Source organism: Chinchilla lanigera, unplaced genomic scaffold (genome assembly GCF_000276665.1).
Source record: "Chinchilla lanigera isolate Chin_1 unplaced genomic scaffold, ChiLan1.0 scaffold00044, whole genome shotgun sequence".
Taxonomy (NCBI): domain Eukaryota; kingdom Metazoa; phylum Chordata; class Mammalia; order Rodentia; family Chinchillidae; genus Chinchilla; species Chinchilla lanigera.
The window spans coordinates 12,359,641-12,373,789 of NW_004955445.1; the positions used below are offsets into that span (position 1 = coordinate 12,359,641).

General features: G+C 35.8%; 1 protein-coding gene across 1 annotated transcript in view; it reads right to left on the reverse strand.

Annotated features, from left to right (window-relative positions):
• Stk4 (serine/threonine kinase 4) overlaps positions 1-14,149 on the reverse strand; it is a 90,728-nt gene that overhangs the window by 51,356 nt on the left and 25,223 nt on the right. The window contains exon 9 of the mRNA XM_005392454.2: positions 13,600-13,786. Coding sequence (XP_005392511.1) covers positions 13,600-13,786 — 187 coding nt within the window. The remainder of the gene's footprint in view (positions 1-13,599; positions 13,787-14,149) is intronic.

Consider the following 14,149-nt stretch of genomic DNA (forward strand, 5'->3'; position numbering starts at 1 on the left):
AAGCCTACTTTTTCTTTGGAATGATCATCTACCACAGAGCTTAAACTTTATGACCTTCCTTTTCAAACCTTCATTTTTCAGACTGTCACTAAATAAACCATAATGGTAAACAATTCTTTCCTTAGTTCCTATGATAACTTTTTTCCTAAATGGTAATTAATTTTGTTCAAAGTGAACTGGGCAAGAGCCTACATTTTCTTCCTTTTCATGCATAACTAGTTGCAAAAAAAAAAAAACCTCCCTCAGTGTCTCCTTCTGGTAGGAATAATATGCCAGAAGGTACATTTCTTCTACTGTAATTGGGCTTTTAAAGAATTTAGTATTTGCAGTATGTGTTTGGTTTTTGTTAGTAGGCAGATAAGTGCTCTACATGTATCAACTCATTTACTTACATAAACTATTTTCCATGTTGCTAAGTACAACCATAAGTATTGCTTTGAATGTTCTTTGAAACCACTAAGAATTACTGGCATCCTAATTTATAAGATGCCTGGAGCCCAGAGTAACTTTTAGTTAAGCAGTTTGGGTAATTGTTTCTATGTGAATGAACTGACTTGATTTCTGCTCTAGTTGTCTTAATGCTGATAAGCTGCAATATATCCGTTCAAAGAGATCTAAATCCAAATTTCAAAGGGTTACTAACAACAGCAATAGCAGCATCACATTTAAAAAGATGCAGAAGGTTCACAAGTGAGAATGATCCAAACCTGGTTATTGCAAGAATTTCCCAATTCGTCTTGCCTTTATAGTCTTTTGAAACTCCCCACTTTCCTAAGAAAGTGTCTTCATACACTGTTATCAACAGAATCAAGTTCAAATTCCTTACTTTGACATTCAAGGTTCTTTAGATTTCATTCTACACCCCCATCTGTTTCAGCCACTGAATATTCAATATACATTTCTGCTTTCCTGAGCTTGTATCTGCCTAGAATATCCTCCCTAGCTTTCCTGCATACCTAAATCCTTGCCATTCACCTGGCGAATCTTTAAGCACTTTTCTGTACCATTTACCCAACATCTGGGCTAGTATTTTGTTGTCTTAATATGCAGAGGTTCTTTTTCCTCAACTAAATTACATCACTATCAAATGCCACTATATGAAACACCCAGATCATACTCTAAACATTTAAAAAAATAGAAGAGTTATAGTATGGTAGGCATGCCATTAATATTAGATAATAATAAATGTCCTCTTCTTTTAATCCGTAAGTTCCTGGTCAGCAGTAAATGTCTCGTTTTGTTTTCATATACTATACAATAATGATACTTAGTGACTACCTAATAAATACTTATCAGTTCTTATTAAATATTTACTTTTAACACACACTACTTCTGAGTTGATATTTCTTACAATAGATATGTTTACAAGAATATCATCTATTTTTCTTTCTAGATTAATTTTAATTGATATTTCAAAATGTATCTCCATTTTATTTCTGAACAAAAGTAAGCGTATCAGAACAGCACAGAGCAATATATTCTACTAACTGATAGATTGCTCTATCCTCCTCTTGGCATAAAAGCCAAAGTACAGTATATCTTTTAGATTCACTTTCTCTTGTTTTTCATTACTATAACACTACTGCTTCCTCTGGGAAAATATATTTCCCCCAGGGCTATTCTTGGTTCTCTTTTTACCAATATAACTATACTGGAGTACCTTATATTCTCAAAAATATAGGCCTTGAGCCCTTCACCCAAGCCACAATGAGATCTGGTACTTTCATATCTTAACATGTGGTCTGGCAGGGTGTTTTGAATGAATTTTCAGGCATCAAGAGTCTATGCTTTTTGGCTCATCAAAAAAAAAAAAAAATCAAGAATGTTAATGATTTCCAAAGACAGAAGTAGGCCCAACATCTGGACACAATGAGAGAAACTGCACAATTAGGATTTAGCCTCCACTCTGGCAGATGACCTTGAATTATTTGTGAAGCTGTGAGAAAAGTCTAAGCACCAAGATGTCTGCTCCTCAGGAACTTCTGATAAAATGCACAGTGAACCACAGTGATTATCTTTCAGGAACAGAAAAAGACCTATTCAGTAATAAATTCCATGGTATAAAGACAAGCATTTTAAACTTTATAAAAGAAGACTCAGGGGGATCCAAAATCTGGCCTTTCTTAAAATCTGTCATCTTGTACATTGAGCTATTTTGCAGATTCTCAAACCATCTATCGTCCTATTGCCAAGGAATTTAAAACGCACACTCCGCCTCTTCAGAACATTTGTAAAACATTACTGAAACGGACAAGCAACCTTCCTTTAGCTCAACCACTTTATGCCAGCACTCAGACATACAAAACACATTGAACACCAAAGGAGAAAAGGAATGAGGATTTAAAAAAAGCCGTCCTGATAGAAAGTTTAGGTACAATGAAAAGGTCACTTACATTTACTATCACAGTCATAATATTACTATTTACTATAATACCTAGCTTAAGTATTGTACATTTTTTTTCATTCATGCTAGTAACATCTTGACAAAACTACAAAATCAGAATTTCTATGTACCATTTTTTCAAAATAGGAAACTGAAAGTGAGAAAAGGGAATAACTTACCCAGGTAGACAGTTTATATGACTATTAACCAAACAAGTTATAAGCCAAAGACTCTGATTCTAAAAACCGATGCTTATTCTACTACTCCTTCTTCCTTCTCTTGCCCTTACTCAGAAATATGATGCTAAAAAAAGAAATGTTTTAAATTTCAGCTTTATGTATAACTGTACTAACACTATCTGACACTCTCATATGCTGCTGCCTGTGAGAGGCAGGCACACATAAACACTTAATACACTATGATGATAGCTCTACAAATCATGAAGTAAGCAAAATAAACAATAAGACTACTGTGGTAAAAGAAATGTTAAAATGCTTATGTTCTAATTATTGGATTTGCAAATGCTATAATCCAAGTCAGAGAGAATACGAAAGAGAACATACAAGGGAGGTGATGTTATAACCTCTTTTAAACAACTGTAGGTAGAACAAAAATAGGCTGTGACCCAAGAATTTCTCTCTTCTTCAGTTCTGACATGCATCTGATGGATAGTGTTGAAAAGAAAATCATTTCAGTAAGAGCCTGGCCTTTGGTTTTGAACAAAGAAACTCACAGCAACAATAGGTGCCTTCATAAGGCTTAGGGCTTTCGGGAAAGTTATAAATACACAACATTTTTACCATATGATGCTATCACAGTAATTTATCTAAAGCATGCTTCTGAGTTACCCCAACTTAATTTTGCTACTGTGCTTTAAAATTTTATTTCACCAGTGGTCCATGCCTACAATGCCAGCATTCAGGAGGCTGAGGCAAGAGGATCACTGTGAGTTTGAGGCCAGTTTAGCCTACATAATGAGATCTTGTTTCAAAAAACTAAAAAAAAAATTTTTTTTTCAGAGATTAATTTTTTTAAAAAATTAATTTTTCAGAGATTTAAAATTTTTTTTCAGATTTTCTTTTCAGAGTTATTGCTCCAGGGACAAATCTGAATTTTATTAACTAAGTGCAAGTTTTAAAGAGAAATTATCTATTCCTTTCAGTTCAGGGTCTATTAATTTAAGGAGTTCCTTGAGTAAGGGGAAAGCAACCTTGTAATTAGTAGTCCACATTCTGCCTTTCATTAGTTGCCAAGCCTGAAGGCAATGAGGGGAAAACACTTGCTATGCATCTGGACAAGACCATGACATTATGGCCACGGAGTGCAGAGAGGGAAACCACTGCACATCAGATCTTTGGTAGATGGGCACTTAACTACTGCAGCTGCCAACCTTTGCTCCGTCATCTGCTCATATGGCAAAAGCAATTAATAGCTAAACTACAAATCTGTGCAAACAAAGCTATCTCAGTTGCTCCCAAAAACTCTTTCCTTGTCTTTGGCTCTGAAAAAAATGTTTTGCTTTCAAATATATAATGTATTTACAAGAATAGTTTTAATAACGATTTTAAAACTTTGGATTCTTTCTACTTTTGGGTATAGAATTTTTTTTTTTTTTTTGGTTTTTCTCCGGTACCGGGAACCGAACTCACGACCTTGCGCTTGCCAGGCAGGCGCTTTTGCCGCTGAGCTAAATCCCCAGCCCCTTGGGTATAGAATTAAATGTTCTCATTTTAGCTCTAGATATTAACACCTTATGTGGTATCAAATAAAACACAGCAGAAATTGTTTTCTCTTAAAAAGATGTTTGGAATGGTAAGTAAAATAAATCACTCACGAGAGGTTAAGTATTGTGTGGTCTCTCAAATAAAAAAAGACCCAAAATATGAACAGTTTAAAGAGCAAAATAAATGGCCATGTTAAGAAACAGGGAGGTAGACTCTATACAAAGGAGAAGAGGATACTGGGAAGGAGAGGAGGTAAGGTGAGTGAAAACGACCAAGATATGTGGATATACCAAATCTCCGAGCTGACTGTAAACACTATGCATCACACATATGTACTAACCACCCTGAAAAAGCATGGGAATCACAGCAAAAATTCAAAAAAGATGTTTGCTTGACAATGGATACTAACAAAGTAACTTTTCTACATGAAGAAACAAAAGGGAATGTAACAATGTAAAACACAAAAAGATATAAACACAGAAACAACATAATTTTCACAGCAATACTAAGGAGTATTAGCAATATTTAACATTTTCCTAAATTTCTATCGTAATTCATATTCAGAAGCACATATTTCTACCAATATTAATGACAAATAGTATCTGAATCAGTCAGTAAAAGCCAACAACTTCAAGATAGTACTTTACTAGGAAACGCCGTAGTGAACTTTTCAATTTATGAACTATCAAAATTAGCCTTTTGAGGTTTATTTCTAAAAACTAAAAATTATAGATTAAAAGTCATTTGGTGGTTTGTATTGATTAATTTCAGACTTAGAAAAAGTTGCACTGTTATAAAGACTGCCCACATACACTTCACTCAGATGCCCCAAATCTCTTCCAGCTAGCTAGAAAACCTTGTCTGTGTATCATCATGCTTTTTGGTTTTGGTTAGACAAAATATCAATAACATCACAGTAGTCTTAGGTTTGTGAAGGGTCTCGCTAGAAATATGTATCAAAAGACAAAAAATGCAGGACTTGTTACAATACTTAACAAGAAACCCTATTCCACAGTAGCACAGAAGACTAGATGTCAAAAAAGGCTTGATATCCAGTGTGATTTTATACAAGACACTAAACTTTTCTCTAAGCTTCAACTTCTTCACTTTGTAGAGTAAGAATTTGACACCCAATATACTCATATCTACGGGATGCTGTGAGGGCCACATAATATAAAAGAAACAATTCCCAGAACAAGGAAACAATATTGAATCTATATACATCAAAAAATACAACCTCAAAACATAAAAACAAAATTAACTCAAACACATAAAACATACATATATAAACTACATTTACAACTATTTATAAATCCTTGCACCAAAAAATTAGAAAAACTCATTCTTCCCAAGACACACAAACCACATTTGACAAAAATTAACGAATATGTCAGGCTACAAATGTCTCAAAAAAACACTAGAAAGCTGTTGTCACCCACCATTTATTTAGCCATATTCTCTGAAGTTAAAAATTTTAAATATGCAGTTTTTAAAACTCATACATTTATTTTTAAAAAGCACTTCTGAATAATTCGCAAGTTTAAAAAAGAAACACATGAAAAGCACAACCACCCCAAGCTGGGCAGAAGCAGTGACAATGTACACTATGAAAACAGATGGGGTGCTGCAAAAACAAAGCTCAGAGAAAAAGTCACAGTGATGACTACAGTAGGAAGAAAGAAAATTAAACAGCTAAGTGTTTAACTAAAAAAACCAACAATTTAACAACCATTTGGGAGGTTTCATTTTCCTCTTTTCTTTTTTCCAGGAAAAAACCTCATATGCTAGAAACAGAATTTCTTTAACCTAATAAGTAGACTCTATCAAATCTTGCTACAAGATCAGGCTCAATGTTAAAAATACTAGAAGAATTTGCACTATGGTGACACATATGCCCACTACTATCCAACACTGTATAGGAGCTTTTAGTAAGACAAAAAAAAAAATTTCAAAAGAAAAAGCTAAGGCCTTAATTCACAGACAATAAGACTGTCTTAATTTTAAAAACCTCCAGAAAACCTACAATTTATGAATAAATTATAAAAATAAGTCATTTATAAGGCAAAAACATGAGCAACAAAAGACTTTAAGGTATGTACTTGTAAATAACAATGAAAACAATAAAGCATCTTAAATTTAATAAAAAGATTTAAAACATCATTAAGGGTAAAACTGCAACATTAACTAAGGATAAAAGATAAATCAAGCAGAAGCTCACGAGCACAAATATTGATATATCCACATCAGAGATGTGGGAATTTTGCCTAATTATCCTATCAAATGCAATTAAGTCAAGATCCTAGGGTTATTTTATAAAATTTGACATCCTGATCCTAAAGTGCATATATGAAAATGGTGACAAAAACTTCAAGTATGAGAAAAAGCAAAGATATGGGGGAGCTACTTCAGAGAAACGATCAAAGAAGGAATGAGAAGGTGACAGGACCAAATAACTGAATGGAAGCACGTCTTTCAGACAGAAAAAATAAAACAGCTGAGTATAGCTCATATTATAAACAAAAACAAATTTGTAATATATTAAACAAAATCCTAAAGATGAACAATAAAACTTTATAACACTTAGAAAAACAGGAGACATTTTTAAGACATCTGGGCAATAAAGAATTTCTTAAGACATAAAAAAATATACTGTATAAGAAAATTTAGGCAAATCTGACTTCATGAAAGTTGTCTAAGAAAAGACTCTGCAAAGGTAAAAGCAGAAGTCACAGCTGGGAGAAAAATATTTACAATATAATTTACAATAAATATTTACAAATATAATGTAGACTATTACTTATTAATAATAGTCGAACACATGCAAAAAGGAGGATCCAAAATATAAGGAAATATTGCAAATCAATAGCAAAAAGGCCAATCAAACTAAAAAAAAAAAAAAAAGAACAGGAAAGGGCTATTCAGTATTAATTTTGTACAGTCAAGACAGAAAACCAGGAGTGGTGGCACATGCCTGCAATCCCAGCACTTGGGAGGCTAAGGCAGGAGGATTGCTGTGAGTTTGAGGTCAGCCTCAGCTACAAAGTGAGTTCAAGCCCAGCCTGAAGTGCGCAGCAAAACCCTGTCTCAAAAAAAAAAAAAAAAAAAAAAAAAAAAAAAAAGACAGAAATAAGCAAGATTAAAACTGCAACTGTGGGTATATGCGGGTATAGTTTAGTGGTAGACTGCTTGCTAGCATGCATGAGGCCCTGGATTCAACGTCCACCACTATCAAAAAAATAAAGATAAAATTGAAGAGACCAGGCCACAAAACTATAGTGTTATACATAAAACCTTTTTCCCAAGTAAGTTCTACAGAATAATTATTAGTTTAATTTTTTACACTGGCTGAATTAGCCACTTAAACTACTGAGTTTCAAAACTATGTGCATAATGCCAATCCTAGTTTAGAGCAACTAAGAAACCTAGGGAGAGGACGTTTCTATTTTAAGACGTCTTGGCTGACTTTAGTGTTGTTTGAACTCTGTCGGATATGAGGTAGCCAATCTCCTAACTAAATAAAATAAAAGCATGGCCCTTGTATTGCTATGGTTATTTAAAATATATTTTAAAATAAATAAATAATAGTCTTGATCTACAATAAAACCTATTACAGGAAGGAGATCTGTGAACTTGGATGGCAACACAATTTAACTCATAACCTATTACACAGCTCCCTCTGCTGGCTCACAGAAAGCACAATAACCCTAACAATAACAGAACCTCTCCTGCTACTTCTCATAGGACAGTAAGGTATGCTCAACCTCTTGGGGACAAATAAGATTCTTCTAGAACCTTTATGTAAAAAAATAAAAAACATGGTAGATCACTTTCCTCACTACACAGGAGATCCTGGGTTCAATCTCCAGCACCACAAGGGTGACAAAGAAAGTAGCAGCAGAAAACAAAACACAACAAATAGAACAAATATTTATATCTCAACAAACAGAAGCCTTATAAAATCCCCAATCTGATATTTTATCCAGGCAGGGATTTTCAAAGGACTGTGGCTTACAGCAGGCCTATTATGAGTCTTACAGGCATTGTAAGTAAAATGTAAATGTCTTCAAAGTACAAAGAGAAAACAGTAGACCTAGAGGTATCAACAAACTATATTCAAAAAAGAAGGAACAATTAAGATTTATTAATCTGAAAGCACTCCACTATGAAAGCACACCGTAGTCTGTGCTATTTTCATCCCACTGAACTGGACTTGTGAGAGTTAGCCACCTCTTCCACCCTCACTGAAAGGATGTACTTCCAGAAGAAAATTAGCCCAGAAGAGCAGGCTGAAAGAAGTCATAAGGAACAAAGATATCAGTAGCTCAGTATGTTCATAAATCCGAGTGTGGGCTCACAATAACTATTATAGCAGCTAATGTGTGAGTTTTAAAACCTGATGGAACCAAGACAATAGACAACAATCACAAAAGAAGGCTGAGGAAGTCTGGGGAAAGGCAAAATGTTTTAAGATTTTTTTCTTATTAGAAATAGGACAGAGACAGTAACTTTGGAACTTATCATAAAAATGGAAAGTTAAGTAGACATATACTTATACATATACTTTGCCAGTTGGTGGTAGACAATGAAGAGAGGGTTTGAGAGAGGACGAGGTGAGGGTAGTGAGGACCCAATCAACCCAATATAAGTAAAGAAGGGAGATAAAAGTACCAAGAGAAAAACATGGTGCGCAGAAAGCATAAAGTAAGAATAGAACTAAGTCCAAATATAGCAGTATCACAATAAATGAGTTAACTTGAAATACAACTCACAAATATCACTGATACACATCAACACTGTATACTACCACTTGTTTAATACTGTTTTGAAGCAGTACTCTAAAGTTTAAAGTAAAAAGGCTAAGTGTTAAATTCAAGAAATGAGAAAGAGGGGCTGGGGATTTAGCTCAGCGGCACAGTGCCTGCCTGGCAAGTGGGAGATCGTGAGTTCGATTCCCGGTACCAGAAAAACAAAACAAAACAAAAAAAAGAAACAAGAAAGACAATAAATTCAAATAAAGAAGAAGGAACTATAAGACTACAGACCTGTGGTGAAGATCTGACAGGAATACGACACAGGAAGGGGGCACAGTGTGAATACTGTTGTAATGTTTTAATTTCTTAAACTATTACATACATAAATATTGCGCTGTGCTCTCCATTAATTTTTAGGTCAATTTCATGAAAAACAAGAACATCTGACACTCCTCAGAATGGCAAGAAGCCTAGCACTGTCAATTATTAGAGAAGATACAAGAAACCAGAAGTCTCATCCTCTGCTAGGGCAAGTATAAATTATTTCAGTTAAAATGCAGTGTGGAGGCTTCTAAGTATATAAACCAAAGAGTTTATGCCATGAGACCAAAAATGTGACTTCTTGACCTATACCCTAAAGAAATGAATGTCTAGAAGACATACACAGAGATATGCTTTGATAGCAAAAAAACTAGAAACAACTTAATATCCAGCAAAACAAGAATATATAATACACTACGCTACACACATTCTTCTGATCTACCTATCAGCAAGGATCCATCTCAGACAAATAGTTTCCTGTTTAAAAACAGCAAGTTGAGCTGAGCATGGTGGTATGCACCTATTATCCAAATGTTCTGCAAGCCTGAGGCAAGAGTATCACAAGATCGAGTCCCATGTAGGGAACTTAGCAAGACCCTCTCTCAAAAATTAAACAAACCAAAAGAGCTGGGGATTTAACTCAGTGCAAAGGTCCTGAGTTCAATCATTTAATTACACAGACAGACAGACAGACACACACACACACACACACACACACATACACACACGTAACCCCGGAACTCTAGAAGGCGGAGGCAGGAGGATGTCAAGTTCACATCTGGGCAACTCAGTGACTTAGTGAGACCCTGACTCAGTATAAAAAAGGGCTGAAGGTGTAGCTCAGCAGAAGGCCCTGTGTTCAACCCCTAGGACTGTAAATTAAAACACCACTAGGTATTGTTTATGAATATAAACATATGGAACAAGAATACAGAAACAAAGCATAGCAAATTACACACCAAGTTCTTGATTAGGGTGATCAGTAAGAGATGCTGGGGAACTTTAACTTCATCAGTAAAGTCATAGGTGGTTTTTTCTTAGAATATGTGCAATGTATCTAAAAAAAATACCAGTATGTTAATTCTACATAGTAGACACACCAATTTTTGCTACATTATTTGTAGTGTTTAATACTACAAATTTTTTAAAATATCTATTAAATTTTTGTATGAATTGAACTGCTTAAATATTTCATGCAGGAGTACTACCTGGGACCTAATAGAAATTTCTAAACTGTGAGTTTTCCTTATCATCAAACAAAATAAGTATTAAGGTACAGTCTGTTAGCCATTCTGCCCTTGCATGTGTTTCACAAAAAGTGAGAAAAATTATCTTAAAGATGCACCATTGGATAGTGTAATAGTTGATATATTGTGTCAACTGGGTAAGTTCAGAAGTTTAACTAAGTAACTCAAAGGTTCTACACCCTAGGGTGTACAGTACATGCCCTAGGGTGACTGTTTAAGTGCCAGGATGTTGTAATGGTTGATTATTGTGTCAACTTGAGAAGTTTAGAAGTTTAACTAAGTGACTCAGCAGCAGGCCAGGAGCCTCACTTTGTAAACATCCTGAGCCTATGCAAGAGGAGAGCAGGGAGGTGGTGTGAGTGCTTACACACACCGGGGTGGGCTTTCAATATAAGGGAGGAAAAGAGGCTTGTTTCCTTCCTTTTTGTTCTTGGTGCATTTGCTGTTGTCTGCTGCCTTGAAGTGTTGCTCCTGTGCTATGCCACCCTACTTTGGAGCCAGCTGATTATGGTCTGAAATCTCTACGAACTGTGAATTAAATAAACGTTTCCTTCCTTAATTTTGGGTGTCAGAGATTTTGTCCCAGCAATGACAGGAAAGTAAGCAAGACAGCTATTCTCTACTTGTCCCTTCAGAGTTTGTTTGAGATTGCACCTTCTCTTAGATTCTTCTCAAAACTATATCACCTGAGAGTATTATCCACTTTTAACACATATTTTGATTTATCTCCCTCTTTTTTCATTTTTCCATTTCTTTTCTATGCACATGCTATCTTTTTACATTTACAAAACTATAGTTATGCTATAATTTTTATTCCTTTTTCTTCACTTAATACAAGTATTTTCCCAATTCAGTAATTGTTCCTCAAAACAGGACTGTCTTGGTTACTTTTTTCTCGCTGCTGGGACAAAATACCTGACGCCCAAAATTAAGGAAGGAAAGGTTTATTTCGCTTACCGTTCATGGAAGTTTCAGCCATACTTGGCAGATTATAAGGCAGAGTGGCACATGGCAAAGAGCTATAGCTCAGGGCGGCAGAACACAGCTAAGCTGCAAGCACACACCAGGGCGGAATGGGGGAGGAATCGCCTCAAGCACTCTTTTCCTCTCCCTATGCAAACTATCCACCCCAGGACAGGTGCAGCTCTCACACCCATATCAAACTCTAATAGCCTGCCCCATGGCTGCAGGAGGCTTTGGGGGAACACACAGACATAAACCATAACAAGGACTTTAAGTGTTTTTTAATGGCACAATATTCCACGCTATGGAATGTATGTACTATGATCATGAATGCACCAAAATATGACCAATCAACTGTACCTGAACATTTAAATAATCCAGATTTTCTTTTTATACTTATAAGTACCACATTTGGGAAAATTCTTGATATTTGTCTATATCTTCAATTATTTTTTGCACCAGATTCTTAGAAAAATGTACTGGGTAAAAAAATCTGAAATTTAAAAATTCTTCATACACACATTGGTTTTCCAGAAAATACACACTGCATTCCAGAAAAATTATACCAATTTATGAATCTACCATCATTACTGCCATGCTTTTATCATGAATATAATTCTGACCAGAAGCCAAACAGATAATAAGCCTGAGCACCAAAACAAAAACAAAGTATTTCCCCTTTGAAAACATGGAGTTGATTACACACATACAGATCATAACCTGAAAAGTGAAGATTACAGGGGACACCTGAGAACCTGGCTTTGCAACTATCCACTCCAGCCACAATAAGCAAGCCTTACCCCTGAACACAACCACCACTTACCTACGATCTTGTGTACACTGTTCTCATGGCTGGAATATCTCCACTCACCCTATGTACTGATAACTGTACTGCTGCCTTTTCCCTCCAGGAATTTTTCTGTGAGCCCCAGTCTAAACTATTCTTCCATGCTGCTTCAACGATGCCCTCAGTTTACCCTACATTAGAACTCATTTCGTACAGTAAATTGTAATTAATGGTCTTTCTCCTAAACTAGACAGTGAGTTCTACCTGGGAAAAAACTGCTGCTTCATTCCCTGCTGTCCTCAGCACCCAGTAAAGTATGTGGGAAATGGGGAGCACTAAAGAAAAATCTATTGAATGAATTAATCAATCACAAAGCCAAGGGTCTAGAGAAGTTTGTAAAGGGCTAGACAGCAAATACTTAAGGTCATATCATCTCTATCACTACTCAATTCTGCTTTTTTAGTATAAAAACAGCTACAGACAATCACATAAATGAATGGCCATGGCTGTGGTCCAATATAACTTAATGAACAAAAGCAGGTCATGAGCCAGATTTGGTCCATGAGCCACAGTCAGCCAATCCCTAGTTTAGAGAATGGGTCTTTAAATTTTTAAAAGGGAAGAAAACTAAAGGAGATGAAAAGATCACGGAGACTTATTGCTTTAAATCTATGTAAAGTTTAGGCTAAATTTTACCTATACAAGTCAATTATTATCATTTGGTACTTTGAGTTGGTCTATAATACTCAGAATAAGGGGAAGGACAATAGCTAGTATGGCATACTAAGATGGAAGGTCAATACAAGATATTAAGTCTTAGTCACAGACAAAAAAGATCAGCCAGATATGAAAAGAAGCAGAGAACTAGGCATGGTGGTGCATTTCTGTAATCCCAGCTATTCAGGAGGCAGAAGCTAGAGGATCACTTGAGCCTAGGCATTCAAGGCCAGCTTGGGCAATAAAAGAAAAAAGGAATGAAGGGAGGGAGGGAAAGATACAGGACTTGGCAGAAATTATAATCTTGTAGTCATCTATAATTGATTGATTGCTGATAAAGCTCTGTTAGACACACAGACCATCATGAAAATGGACTACAGATATGCACAGTAAATGGGTCAGAATTTCATCACACTTTGAGGTGAATTATGCATCAAAATAACGTATGTGTCTGATTCAGTGACAGAATGGGTAGCTGGGTTCAAAAACCAAGCTTCTCATTGCTGATGTTTTCTTTCTTATCTCTGAGTCCCCATGAAAGCGTTCCCTCTCCTCAAGCTTCCTGACCCCACCATGACCCACTAATGTAAGCTCCTTTAGTTGTGGCAACAGAAGGAGGACTCAAGACTGAGCATGCATGAGTCATGAGAGCCCATCTTCTTGAAATGTATATACTTTGAGAAGTTACTGTATTTCAGAGCCTTACTTTTCATAGTCCCTTCCTCTTCCTCATCTTCTGCATTGATCACCATGGTGCCCAGCTGTGATGGCAAGGTATCGTCATGCTCAATCATAGTATTGGCTCCATCGCTCATGGTGCTGGCTACTCGGACAGTACCCATATCATCACCCACTGCTCGAACCATTGTGCCAGAATCCATTTCATCTTCCTCCTGTAAAAAGACAAAGTCTCAAATCAGAGCCAATTTGATCATAAGACTTTGAATCTTTGAATTACGAATTACTATTCCTGAATTACGGTTATCTGAATTAATATTACTTATCTTGGTTCACACAGTTCTAGATTTGACACCTCTGGTTCTACACTCATACTATATAATTGAAAGTATTCTTATTTAACCAAAGATCACACATTTACCCATGGGAGAGCAGCATATCTAACCCTAAAGGATCCTTTTCTTCCCCTATTCTCATTAGAGTTCTTGCAAGATAGATCTCAGAAGCTGGCCCTTGGGCTCTCAAGCGTGTGAAGAAGACTGTATGGGAAAGGCTATAAGTTAAGTATAGAGCCTAGA